General features: G+C 36.8%; 1 protein-coding gene across 5 annotated transcripts in view; it reads right to left on the bottom strand.

The window, feature by feature from the left end:
- Positions 1 to 15,094, bottom strand: part of LRRC28 (leucine rich repeat containing 28) — a 164,896-nt gene that overhangs the window by 40,187 nt on the left and 109,615 nt on the right. For all 5 annotated transcript variants that reach the window (XM_082448472.1, XM_082448470.1, XM_082448471.1 and 2 more), the window contains one exon: positions 8,570 to 8,672. In XM_082448472.1, the coding sequence (XP_082304598.1) occupies positions 8,570 to 8,672 (103 nt within the window). The remainder of the gene's footprint in view (positions 1 to 8,569; positions 8,673 to 15,094) is intronic.

The following is a 15,094-nucleotide window of genomic DNA, read 5'->3' on the forward strand; positions in this document are numbered from 1 at the left end:
AGAGTGGCCCCCGCTCACCGCAACTAGAGGAAGCCCTCGCACAGAAACGAAGACCCAACACAGCCATAAATAAATAAATAAAAATTTAAAAAAAAAAAAGGGCAAAAGATTGGAATACGCTTCACCCAAGATACAGCTGACCCTTGAACAACATGGGTTTGAACTGCGTGGTTCCACTTAAACATGGATTTTTTTCAGTCATAAGTACTACAATACTACACAATCCAGGGTTGGCTGAATCCACAAATGTGGAATCGTAGATGTGGACGAACCGCGGATATAGAGGACTGACTATAAGTTACACGTGGTTTTTGGACTGTGCAGAGAGTCTGCTCCAACCCGTGCATTGTTCAAGGGTCAACTGTACATGGAGGGCAAATAAGCATATGAAAAGGTGTTCAACATCAACAGTCATTAGAGAAATGCAAATTAAAACCATGAGATAGTACCCACTTATTAGAATGTCTGAAAGAAGAAAAAACTGACAAGAACTCTCATGAAATACAAAACAGCACAGCCATGTTGGAAAACATTTTGGCAGTTTTTAATAAAGTTAAACATATGCTTACCACATAGCCCAGCAAATGCATTCTTAGATATTACCCAAGTGGAATAAAATTATGTTCACACAAAGCCCCAGACATGAATGTTTGCAGTAGCCTGTGTCATTTCATTTATATGACATTCTGGAAAAGGTAAAACATAGGGACACAAAACATACCCATTTCCAGGGGCTGAGGTGTCTCCCGAAGAAAAGAGGTTCATTTTAAAGGGACATGGGGGACATTTTGGGGGTGAATGAACTGTTCTAAACCTTGATCATAGTGGTGGCTATACAACTGTATGCATTTGTCAAAATTCACAGTACTATACACTAAAAAGGGTGAACTTTTCTGTATGTAAATTATAGTTTAATAAACAAGCAAAAAACAAACAAACAGTACCATTGTGCTAAAGCACAGTCCTAGAGCCCTCTGTTCTGCTGGTCATTAGCCTTTTAGTTGCTGGATTATGGGGAGATCTTAGGGGAAAGGCAGACACAGCAGTGGGGGACCTCAGGGGCTTTTGGTTCAATAGCTATTCATTAACTTGTGTAGAAATACTTCAATACTGTCAATAATTTAACAGCTAGTATGGGTACACTAGTGCAAACCAGCTGCACAGTGGCCTGCCAACTGGTGTCAAAATTTCTATGATATTTTTCTTTGATTTGCTACTTTGCCTTTATCCCTCTTACTTTCGAAACCTCAGTTGACCCTATGTGATCACATAAACATGAAGAGTCTGTAGCAGCACAATTGTGACTTTTCATGAGTATTTCTGTGGGTTAGAAAGGTATTACTCTTATGAACCATTTTGTGAAGATGAGGAAATAAATTTAAATTTTACTTTATAATTACTATTTGTCTCTTAATAGGGAGAAAATTAAGATGAGAGAATCATATCCAAAATGCTATTATGCAGTATGGCCACTAAGTCTGGAAACACAGGCAAACACATAATAAGTGACTCTTTTGACGATATACAGCAATACATAGTGTGATGATTAAATTTTTGTATCAACTTGGCTAGGCCAGGGCACCCAGATATTTGGTCAAACACCAGTCCAGATACTTCTGTAAAGGTATTTTTAAGATGAGATTAACATTTAAATCAGTAGACTTTGAATAAAGCTGATTACCCTCTATAATGTTGAGTGGGCCTTGTCTAATCAGTTGAAGGCCTTTAGAGGAAAAGACTGAGGTCCCCCAAGGAAAAATTCTGCCTCCAGACTGTCTTTAGACTCAAGCTACCACATCAGCTCTTCCCTGGGTCTCTAGCCTGCTCTGCGAATTTCAAACTTGCCAGTGCCCACAATCATATGAGCCAATTCCTTAAAATAAATCAATCTCCCTCTTCCTCTCAGTGCAAGCCCCCCCACCTACACAACACACACACACACACACACACACACACACACACACAACACACAAACACACACACAAACACACACCCTCTCTCTCTCACTCTCTCTCTCTCTCTCTCTCTATTGGTTCTGTTGCTATGGAGAAGCCTAATACTCATGGTAAAGAATATTATTTGTTTCCAAACTTTATAGCCATACTTTAGTTATGAGGATCCCGGGCAAAATCATAGAACAATAAAAATAAAGGGTAAAAAGCAAGCAAGCGATTCATGAATAATTACTTCATACTGTTATTGCCTTAACAGCTGCTGCTTCTTAACCTTACAATTGTTGATGAACTCTACAAGGAACACTGTCCAAAGAATTTAACAATAACAAATAAAGGTTTAGAAAACTGAAAGCCAGACTTTTCCTAATGCTTTCTCTGTCTCCAATAATTAGAAAGATTAGGTTTCTGACAAACTGCTGAAAAGATTCACATTAACAAGTATGTGCATCCTCATTTTATATAAGGTCTAATTTCCCTTTGACAATTCTTTTAGCAGAAGTTCCTACTCTTCACCGCTGGCTATAAACAGCTAATTAAATTCAATTTACGATACTTCTATTAAATGCCTTCTCTAGTTAACACTGGAGAAGAGTTGCAGCTATGTAGAATGCAGGCTACAAGGCAGGAATTCACATGAGTTAGTAATCTTTCTGTTGGCCATAGCTAACCTCCCTTGACCTCATCAGATACCAAATATCCACCCCACTACATGGAATGATGCAGGAACAAGAAAGGTATTTTTCATCCCTGTTCTCAAGAAGCTAGTAGAGGGGCTCAAACATATAGAGGTGATTCTAGACCAAGGAGAAGAGGGAGACAGTACATGTAGTGCAGTGGTTAAGAGTGTGGACAATGAAGCAGATAATAACTCTACTGCCATCTAGCTTTGTGACCTGAGACACTTTACTTAATCTTTCTGAGCTCTGGTTTCTTCATTTCTAAGATAAGGATGATTATCACAAGGGTTGCTGGGAGGATAATGTGCAATATGCAGATAAATCAATGAGTACACTGCCTGGTACACAGTAAAGTGTAAGCAATGTTTATAGCTGTGCTTTCTCTTTATTATTTTAATAAATGATTTTTGGGGATAATATACATGGTGTGATGGTTAAATTTCTGTATTAACTTGGCTAGGCCACGGCACCCAGATATTTGGTCAAACACTAGTCTAGATGTTGCTGTGAAGGTACCTACTGTTGAAAACTAAGATTAACATGATGATATTCCAGGGAAAGAGAACAGGGATTCAGCTCTGTGAATGCACAGGGCAGATGGGGTTACACAAACAGTTCTAGTGGCCAGACTGTCAGGTCCATGGAAGAGAATAGCAAATGGGAGAGAAGGCCAGAAAGGTACCTGTCTTGAAAGCTAGTGTCGCTCATCTCAATAAGAAGTAATCATGAAATGAACTGTCAGTAAAGAGGGATGGAAGCTCCATGATATGTTCAGTTCACAATAAAATGAAATAACTAGTAGCTGGCAATTGTTAAGCCTTGGTATCTTTGATTTCTAACTCGATAGTTTTTATTACTTTAGAATAAATGCTGAGGTGGTTACAAAAAAGATTGTACATTCGAACCCTTAAGTGAGTTATTAAAATGAGTTGAAGTCTGTTACAAATGTCAGGACCCTTGGCTTAGTTACATAAATAATTTATAACAATTATCACAATTCCCTTTCAACTCTATGTTTTCAGAGCTGCCATTCAGCATTTAAACCTAAACAAGCTAAATGAATGGTAACATCATTTTGCCACTGAGATTATGCTCCAAAACATGTATGTGATTTAGCAAATTAATTCATATGCATTTTCAAACTTACCATGCCACCAACCCAAGTGTTAAGAGTAAAGAATTAGTTTCAATTCCCTTACCAAAAGAACCCAAGTAACTGTCTTTTATACTTCAGAAAATACACTGTCATCCACATGCTCATTATTGGGGGAACTGCTACCAGATTAACCCTTTTTAGCAAAAAAGTTCTTTTTCAGCTTAAAATAAGAGGAAAAGTAAAGGGAAAAAGTAGATATGGAGAAGGAAAGAAATTATGTCACCCTGATAGAATAAGCCTTGGTTTGGATAAAGCGTCTGTCCTCTTGGCAGAGCCTCTTTAAGGCTTAGTTTTGTTCCATCTGAGAATGCATTTATTTTACTTTCATTCTTGAAAGGTATTTTTGCTGGTAGCTAAGTTGACTGGTTTTTTTCTTTGGCACTTTAAAAGTATCATTCCACTGTTTTCTGGCCTTCAAAATTTCTGATGAGAAGGCAATGGTCTTTTGAATTATTTCTTTGTATGTAGTTTGTCATTTTTCTCTGGTTGCTTTCAAGATTTTCTTTTTATCTTTGGTTTTCAGCAGCTTTGACTGGGTACAGTTTTCTTTGTAATCTATATTACTTAGAGTTCACTGAGTTTCTTGAAAATGTAAATTTATGTCTTTTATCATATTTGGCAAATTTTTGGACAATATTTCTTCAAACAATTTTGTTGTTGTTAAGGCCCCATTTTCTCTCTATTCTCCTTCTGGGATGACAAATATCAGGCTTTTTTGTACTGTTTGGCAGGTCCCTGATGATGCTGATGTTCATTCTTGCTTTCAGTCTTTGTGTGTGTGTGTTCTTCAGACTGAATCATTTCTATTGATCTACCTCCAAGTTCACTGACTTTTCCTCTCTTACACCATTCTGTGTTAAGCTCATCAAGTAGTTTTTACTTTCCGTGACACTAGGTCATATTTTCTTTATTCTTCAAATGTTATTTAATTTTGGATTATACCCTGGACATTTTGAAAGTTATATTGCAGATACTCTGGATTCTGTTATATTCCTCTAAAACTTAAAAGGAGTGTCACTATTTTTGTTTTAATAAGCAATTAATTACTACATTGGAATCAAACAAACTCTGTCACTTGAGTGACAGCTCAAGTCCTACCTCAATTTTTTTTAATACGTAGTGAGGCTGCTTTGTGCCTGCCACACGGAGGTGTGGTTCAAGTATCTAGTATAGCTTGTTTTTTGTGTGTAGGCAGCCCCCACACAAAAATGGACTGTGATCCAAGGGACATTTTCTAGTATGTTGATTTAACTCAGAACTCTGAATGCATTTCTCATAAAGACAACTCTGTTACCTTGAGTGGTTATATTAACAAACCATTTAACCAAATCATTTATCCAATTTGTACCCAAATCCAGCTATAATTGCTTATTTATATAAGAAAAAGCAAAGCAGTGGCTTGGTTTCTTTTTCTCATAATCAGACAACTGAGAAAATAACTCTGGTATAGGGTCACTTTTACCATTAAGTTCTCCTGAGTAAGCAAATGTGCCAATTACCACTTTTTAAAATTCTAACATGGGAGGGACATCTCTTTCGAGGTAAAATATAGAAGAATGGAAGACATTTGTTTCCGTGGTAACAATAAGAAAAATCCAGACAAAATAAAAATCATATTTTTCCCAGAGGCTAGCAAAGAGCATGAATGCAAGGAATCTGTGATAGCCATACTCCAGGATGGCTCCCATGCTGCTCCCCTCCTGGTAGTTTCCTCTCACAATGAATAGGGTTAACCTGTGTAATCAATAGGATATAACAGAAATGGCAGTGTGTGACTTCAAAGCTAGGTCATAAAAAGGCAGTCCTATGCTCTGAATTTTCACCACTCTACTTTTCTCTTAGGGTATTTATTTTTTGTATTACAGTTATTTTTATATATTAGGATAAACATCTAAATTATCTTTTCTACAATTATTAGCACAGTGCTGACCTGCTAAAGTTCAATAATTATTTGACAAATAAATGAACATAGAATAAGAAGGACCTAACTTTATTCACATTTCTATGAACATCAAAGATAATTCTGTGAGACTTCTGAGATTTCTTGAAACTGTGCAACACTTGTTATTAGCTATTTTTATACCTTTTTATATGCCTTATACCTGGTTCGCTATTTTCCTTCTGAGATGTGAATTTTATATATATATATATATATCAGACATTTTTATATCATGCCACAGGTCCCTAAAGCTGTATTCATTTTGCTCTAATTTTCTTAGACTGTTAATCAGAGAAGGATAATACAATTCTTTCAGAGAAAGCACAGTACAGCAGGAGCTGATGTGTTCTTTATTCCAGACCTACCTCTGGGCTAGAAGGAACATGTGATGGTGGTGGAGAACCAAGTGTGCTGATCCTTCTATTCTCAGCTTAAATATCATCTCCTTGGAGAGAATTAGCACTGAGTTTGTTTAATTATTGACTGTTCACTTGGATCCCTAGCTAGATTATGAGGTCCAGGAAGGCAGGTACTAAATTGTTTGGCTCCTACATTGTATGTCCACTGTCTAGACAGTGACCAAACAGAGTAGTTGCTCAATAAATACACACTGAATAAACAACCGAACCAAGATCCTTGTTCAGAATCAAAAGGTACACTTTCTAGGCCTCAAATACCCTTATGCTCTTTATATAAGATTTACCTTAGAACCCTGTTCTACACCTTGCCCCTCCTTTTCCCAAAGCACCCCCACTTTGACTTGGAATGGGAGAGTCCCTTTGCACATATACAACAGATAAAAGAGATAAAAGAAGGGGAGCCCCTAAATTCTGTTGCCAAGACTTCAATAGTCACCATGTATTAGAATTCTGAATACATTTTTGCCACAGAAATAGTTTATAAGTAAGTATAATTTGGGGCGTGCAAAATGGGTTAAATGACCTTTTAATGAGCTGGCTAGGAGTATAACCACCAGAACCGCTTCTGTAAGAAATGCATTCTGAGTTAAACCAACAGATTAAAAATACCTTTTGGATCACTGTTTATTTGTATGTGGGACTGCCAACACTCCAAAAATTATTAATATTAGAAAACTGATTGTTTGATAACTGTCTTTTTAAAAATTTTATTTATCTTCTTATTACTACTACCAAAGGAAGATGCAAATAATAATAAAAAGTGTAAACTATCTGCTAGTAATTTGCATATTCTGCCTTACTGTTTTCTCAAAGATTTGGAACTCTCATAAAATTCACTACCTCTGCTACCAGATACCAAGTCAACAATTAAAATATATCAAAAAAAAAAAAAAAGGGAATTCCCTGGTGGTCTAGTGGTTAAGACTTTGTGCTTTCATTGCCGTGGGCCCAGGTTCGATCCCTGGTTGGGGAACTAAGATCCTGCAAGCTGCGCAGCTCGGCCAAAAATAAAATAAAATATACTATCTCTCTACTCTGCACAAACAGAACTTTCTGGCAGTCAGTAACATCCATGTCTAAACACCAAAGGAGAAGGCTCTTTATCTCAAGTAAGAGCTATTCTTTAATTGTGGTAGAGATTTTAATCATATTTCAGTACAGTCTCTGAAGGCTTTGGTGCAAGAAAATTGCCTTCAGCCTTGGAGCCTGCTTGCATCATTCCGTGTATCTTGGTGATCGAGGGTATTTTACTCACCACTTGGAAAAATAAGGCTATATTATAGATCTTTTACAAACTCATTATGATTAATGAGTGAGTAGGATCGCAGCTGTCACATGATCAGCTGTAGAAAAATCAATGAGCTAAAAACTCCATTACATATTCTATTATCTATGCTTCATAGAAGGTTCTGGAATATATCTCTGGGTTTGTATTTCATCAGCCTATACAGGCACTGAGTTCATCTAGGGCTCTTCCAAGATAACAACTGTATAATTTTTCCTAGGGGAAGGCCACTAGGATTACCCTCTCTGGAGTAATCACTGCTCAATGCCCATCCCCCAGAGCCATGCCAGCAGGGGAATGGCTGTCGCTACACACAAGTTTATTGTCATCCCTTTCTTTGCCAGAACTACATACAGTATGAGCCAGGTTATGCAGGATGTTTGAAATTATAAGGAGAGAGTCAACATGCTCGCTAAGTACCCTCAAAGGTATTCCAAGTATCCTTTGGCTGCTTAAGTGAGGCCAGTCAAAAGCAGGTTCTGTCAGCTGAGCTGTCCTATGTTAGGCCCACGCCAGTCTGGGAACCACTTTAGGGATGGTTCTTTCTTACTGCTATAGAAGGAGAAGCTGAAGCCATCTTTCTAAAAGCCTAACTGAGAATGAAAGATCATTCTGCTCTGAAAATAAAAGCCTATCATTTCCTATTAACTGAAACATCTGTTTTGGTTGCTAGAATCATGATTTGTATTGAGGGACTATTTCAAATGTTGAGCTCTAAATATTTCCAATTGGTATAGTCCTAGATACTAATGTAGTAAAATTGTCACTGCAATGGAGTGCAGAGAAAGAAAAGCTTTTACATTAATGCTGATTCCTCCAGTTTCTGTGACTGATATTACTGAGCTTATAATGGCATGCATAGATTAATTTTTCTTTTGACTGGAAAATAACAAACAACTTAACTGACCGAATTTACAGCTTACTAACTAAATTTGAAGTACAATACTCTAAATTGCTTGCTCAATATTCTTGGCTTTTAAGGGTATTTGGTTTAGCACGTTAAGCCCCAAAACAAAACTGAACAGGATTATCAAAAGTAGTTCATTTATTTTTGAGTTTTATCAGGACTAAATATTGAAGTAGAAACAAAGCTAGCAAAAGATGTGAGTGACAGTATAAAATGTGAAATCAGCCTTACCCACTGCACCCGATGACTTTGTTGTACAGATAGGACGGCAAGCCTTTCAGATGAATGTTGTTATCCACGTACACATATTGTAGTTCTCGAGATCGACCTAAATCTGGATTAGAAAGAAAAGTGCTATAATTCCTATAAATATACACCAATATAATGTGAAACATAAAATTTAATACATAATATTAGAATAATTCAAATTTCTACTCTGGAAGAAAAAAATGTTGCAGATTTAACTAGGTGTGAAATTATCTCAGCTGTAATATGAGATTCTACATCAGAAAACATGACTATTGAAAAATTACTCAACCCACCTGAACCCTGAGCATTTAAGCTGTAAAATGAGTACTGGGAATGGAATATTATTAGATTTCCTTCCCACATAAAAATTCTATGACTTTTAACAAAAAAGTTCTATTTATTTATTAAGTTTGTTATAGGTTGTTTATTTAGTTTTATTTTTCTCCATAGGAAAAAGTGTTACACAAACTAAGTTGGCAGGTCAGCCTACTGTGTCTCACCTCCCCTGGGCAGAAAGATGGGAGGAGGGGTAAAGGAGGGCTAGGGATCAATCTGACCCTGGCTGGGCTGGGCCTCAGGAGCCAGGTGGATCTAGGAAGGGATATAACTGCCCGTTATATCTGCAGGGGGAGGAAGAAGCAAAGGGAACCCCAAATCCCAGTCCTCAGTGAGGTGTGAGGTACAGATGGATGGACAAGACCTGCAGGCCAGGAAGCCGGGATAGGAATGGGTTTGTACCAGGAATGGGAAGAGGTGAGAAAGGGAGCCCAAAGAGAATAATCTGCAATAGGAACAAGTATGCCAGAAAGAGAGAGAATCCAGAAGTTTCGCAGAAGTAGCCGGACAAGGGGGGAACAAAGACTGGAGGAGGATTCAGTCAGGAAACAAAGCACAAAGTACTGAAGGTGATCTCTGGCCATCACAGGCAACAGAGACACTTCCAAGTGCCGAGGTCATCCCTTCCTGTCTACTGTGTGCCCAAGATTGTTCGACCAGCTTTCCTTTCCACTCCTATCACTCACAGGGTAGAGCTATTTGTCTTCATCGTTACAGAGGCACAGAACAGAATCCTCAGTAGCCTTGCCAACCCTCTGCCTCCTGAAGTAAGAACATAATCTTTGAAAAGTTTTCAATCTCTGAAAAGTTTCAAACTATAATTCTGCTTGTGAAAATAGGAAATAGGCTGAAGGAGCTCTCTTTTTCCCCTGTCCTTCTACAGTTAGGAAAGACAAAGGCCCAGATAGCAAAATTAAGTGGTTCTTAAGCATATTTACATTTCAAAACAAAACCCATTTACCCATTAAGGACCTTTTAGGCACTATGGTAGGCCTTGGGGATTCAGATATGAATATGATATTGAGGACGGACATGAAAAATGATTACTGTAATACAATATGATCACTGCTATTAGAGAGGCTTGTATAAAGTCTCTCTGTTTCACAGATGGGTTCTGGACAATTTGTTACATTAAGTGGGAGGGGGATAATATAAGATTGAGGTAAGGAAGGGTTTGTCATGGAAATGGGTAGGAAAAGGTGAACATTACCTCCTCTTTTCCCTTACAAGTCCTATCACAGTATTCTTGCCCAGGAATAGCACAGGGGCAAGTTACAAAAAGAGGAACCAAAATTGGCAGCACTGGGAACAGGCAACAAAAGCACTGGGAAGTGGCAACTCTTAGGGAGAAAAAAAAATTACTTGCCTACTAGCTAGAGATGCCCTTTCCCAGCGTGGTGGTTTTAATATATCTAACAAACAGAATAGGCAGAACTGCTGTGTGATTTTGTGATTTCAGAGTAAGTCACAAAAGGCATTGTGGCTTCCTCTTTGCTCTCCCTTGGATCGCTTGTTCAGGAAGACAACTCCCTTGTCATGAGGGCCCTCCAGCAGCTTTATTGGAGAGGAAATGAGACCGCCAGCCAACAGCTATGTGAGTAAACCATCTTGGAAGCAGCTCCCCCAAGCCCCAGGTCAAGTCTTCAGATTACTACAGCCCCAAGACTATGTAAATATCCTGTTCCTTCTCAAAGTTTTTCCCATTAATTTTAGCATTCATCAATGGGTCTTGTTTGCAACAATTATTACACAGTATTCATTTAGTGGTGATTTTCGATTACCATCTTTCTGTCTACATTTATTAACTGGAATTCTTCTGTAAGGAAGAGCCATCTCTTCTCCCCCATTTATTTATTTGATTTTTATAACAGTATGGATTCATGGATATTTATTTTATTGTAAGGACTAAAAACCCAATTCCATTATCGTTCATTGTGGTGGTTAAAATGTTCCAGTTTTGGCAATTAGGAACACTTAAAATTGGTCCTTATGTTCTTTCACAAGTTTTCATCCTTTTTTGAGTATCACCATACTTTCCAGCACCACAGGACAGTCCCAGCTCAGCTTGTATTTTCCCTGCTGTAGCCCTGAAATCAATTACTTCTCCAAGGAGCCTTAATTCCTTTTAATAGGGTATGGTGTTTAGAAACCGAGATCTGAGTGCTAGGTGTGCTCATTACTATGGCAATGACATTGCTTCTAGGATCCCTAAGTAGAAAGATCTACAAAACATATGTAAGTATACTAACCCATGTATACATATACAACTATATTGTTGGAAATGTACCTTCAGCATAGATTCCTAGGAGTGGACTTGTTAGGTCAAAAGGTAAATACATGTGTAGATGTGTAGATTCTTTGGCATTTCCCTCCAGAGGAGTTACACCAATTTGCATTCCCTTCATCAATGTATGAGAGCATTGGTTTTCCCACAGTTTCACCAAGTTTTAAAACATGTTGTCTTATTTAAAAATTTCTGTCATTCTGAATTTGTATTTGTCTAATTATTAGTGTGAACATTTTTCAATGTGTCTGAGGGCCATTTTTACATAGTTTCTTTTTTGTGAATTGTCTGTTCATATCTTATGTGTCTGTTCTTTCACTTATTAGCCATGTGACCAGAGCCTCAGTTTGCACATATGTTAAATGGCATAATAGTGCCTAACCCCTCAACTTTACCAAGTCGTTAAAACTGAATGTGAAAGTAATCTGTAAAATTTAAATCACTATACAGTTTTTTTAAGCATAAGAATACATAATTACCACAATAATATGTACTGCTACTTTAGTAAACATGTATAAACTTCTCTACTGGTATAAAAGGCTACAAATTTATAAAACATAGATGGAAAAAATATACATAGAAATATCAGAATCTACTTGCAATGAAAGAGTCCTCAAAATTACATTAAAAATTCCTATTTTATATTTTTTCACTACTTCTCTGACTGTATACAAATCCTTTCATCACATATAGAAATCTGCAGACTTTAAAGGCATATAGAAATGTTTGGAATTTTTAAAAAATTGAAACTACACTGATAAAATATAAATGAGCTCTGGTCTCAGATATGACTGTCAGAGCCTGCAGGGGTTTCAGGGAAGGATTCTTTACTTGAGTTTATGCAGTGGTAAGGAGTATAGGATACTAATTAATGGAGCAGGAACACACTCTCAGAGTCAGAGAACTTGGGTTTGAATCTTCATTCTTCTATTTACTAAATGTGTGTCCTTAGTTTCCTCATCTGTATAAAGAGAAAAATAATGCTGTCCCTTAATTTTAGTGAAAACTACTAACAAAGTTCATAAATTATCAAGCAGAATTCTTGGCATACAGCCTTCTCCAGTATATGGCAGTTGTTATTATTCTCATTATTAGTGACACATTTGGAAGTGTGGCCTACAGTAGAAGGCCAATTAAGAGAGAATTCTCTTTGGCATGCAGCAAAAGGTACTCTTTTCTATACTTTAACTGCACAGAAAAGAGTTGGAGGCAACAGCCTCTAGAAACAGTGATTCATCTCCCTGAGCCAAGGACACAAAATGGGACATGACAGAGGAAACACCTCTCTCCTCTAATATACACAAAAGAGCTTGTGCAAATTAAATGAGGCTACATGCAAAGATCATAATACAAAGTTAAATAAAATTTGGCACTTGCTACTTCTTATATGGTTTAGTCCTCTTTCCTATCCTAGTTTTATAGGAAAAAAATGAAGAGTTGATGATTTTAAAATGCTATTTGGTTTAGACCTTATCTCAGGTTTTCAATATTCCAAAGATTTCTGTTTATACCTCCTGACCAATTTGTGTGGGGAATATAATTTTTTATATATGCCCATAATGGAATGAACTATTTTCTACTGAAGCTGAAAGAAAACACGAATCAGCTGTGTTCAAATCTATTATACATTAGCCAGTATATTATCACACAGACATGAGTATTTAATACAAACATTTAAACTTTGCAAATAACACAATCTCAAATAGAGTAAGAAAAAGCAGTACTGAAATTACAAGATGTAGTGGGCTTTGGAGTCAGACCTCTGAAACCTGGCTTTCCAATTCAAATGCTCCAAGCCTGTTACCTCCTCTGTGAAATGAAGATAATAATACCTATGTCATGAGCTTGTTATAAAGATTCAGCAATGTATATAATGTCAAGCTTGGTCCCTTGCATAATAGTGGTACTCAATACATCTTAGTCTTTTATCTCTCTCTCCTGAATATAAAGTGAAGATCACAAAACAGAGTGTAGGATTCTAAAGAGAACCAGGCAACCCTTGCTTTAGCTGACACAGCACAGCCTGCTGGCAAGGCTAAGACAACTAAACACCCAGCAAGGTCACAGGCTACACAGGCACGGCTGTGAGAGTGTGCTCTTGCCAAAAAGCCATCAGCTGGCAAAACCCCAAGCACAAAGGAACGGCATTTTTAATCATAATGAGGCTGAAATATAAGTATTTTCTGCATGAAAAAGCTTTGAGCTACTTCTTCTATTCTTAAAAAAGAAAATCTTCACTCAATAATTAACTTTGGAAGAGACTGTTAATCTACTAGCTAATAAGCTGGTTTGTTTCTTCCTTCTCTTAATTTCAACGGACCAATAGTTTTCAATAAATATATCATGCAGTAATATTTTTTTAAGTTCCTGTGCAAAAATTGCTCAGTATGTGAACTATGTAAAGCAAGGAAGTTGTCCATCTGCAAAGATGCTAAAGCAACAAAGAACTTTTTCATGTGGCTTTTTAAAGTGGTGTACTGTGTCTAAAATGTTTCCCTTTTTTTTCTTCCAGACTCATAGATCAAAGTATTGTTACTTAAAAATTAGCAAAAGCTAACAGTCCTGCATAAACTCCAATTCTCTCTCTCTCTCTCTCCCTCCTTAAACTTCAAGGCCCCGGCATATGCAGTCCACATGGCTTAAGATGGAACAAAAACCTCCTGTGTGTTGAGGCTATTGCTCTTTTAACTGTAACTGTAAAAGCAAGCACAGAATGACAGCATGCACCAGACCAAATAGGATGTTTACTGCACACTAACCAGCATGAAACTCATTTATTTTATCAAAAGGTGAATGATGTATTCTCTTCAACAAAATGATGGGGCAATAGAAACCACACATGAAAGCAACAGACCAAAACAGGTTGTTTGGAATGCTCTATCAATGTAATTCCAATTATTGTGGTTCAATAAATCAGATAGATTATTAGTCACAATTACATTTTTAATTACTATAAAAACTGGGTTTCTTCACAATGAATTCAGGGTAATTTACAGTGTATTCCAAAATTATCTTTAAAACTAATTAAATTACCTACGTGATGCGTTTGACAAAGAGAACTTTTTGACCAGTTATTCAGAATAATGAATTTTTTAGAGTGCTAGTTTCTCTAAATACACACATACACACACACACATTCCAATAAATCTTTTACATAATCATATTCTTTCTGATCTATTCTACTTTTTTTTTTAAAATATCTTTATTGGAGTATAATTGCTTTACAATGGTGTGTTAGTTTCTGCTTTATAACAAAGTGAATCAGTTATACATATACATATGTCCCCATATCTGTTCCCTCTTGCGTCTCCCTGATCTATTCAACTTTTACCAAATAAGATTTCACAGTGAATTTAATAAGATACTTTACACACAGTAGATCATCAACTGTTAAATTAAAATAAATTGATTTTAATGAATTTGAATGACTGAAGGCTTCCTCTGCAGTTGGTTTAAATATTCAAGCATTAGCATCTCTACTTGTGTTGCACAGTCAAGTAATAAAGAAATTATTATAAGCAATGGGCAAGACACTGTGCTAGATGCTTAGGGTATAAGACACAAGCTGTCCCAACCCTTTCTTACAGTCTAGTCAAACAATAAAAGTTTATATTGATTGTGTGCTTATGTAGTATTTAGGAGTGATAGAAGTGTTTTAAATCTTATTTAATTCTCACAAAAGTGCTATGAAGTAGGTATCAATATTACCCCATTACTGAGACTTAGACAAATTAAATAGCTTTTCTAAGCTCAAGATCATACAGCTATTAAATGGTAGAGCTGAAATTTAAAAGCATGCCTGCCTGCTTCACCATGACGTTAGTTAGGCAGCCTCCCTTAACAGATCATTTCCATATAAGCAGGGCACTCCCACATAATGTAGGAAG

The sequence above is a fragment of the Balaenoptera physalus genome (assembly GCF_965194825.1).
Source record: "Balaenoptera physalus genome assembly, chromosome: 2".
Classification (NCBI taxonomy): Eukaryota; Metazoa; Chordata; class Mammalia; order Artiodactyla; family Balaenopteridae; genus Balaenoptera; species Balaenoptera physalus.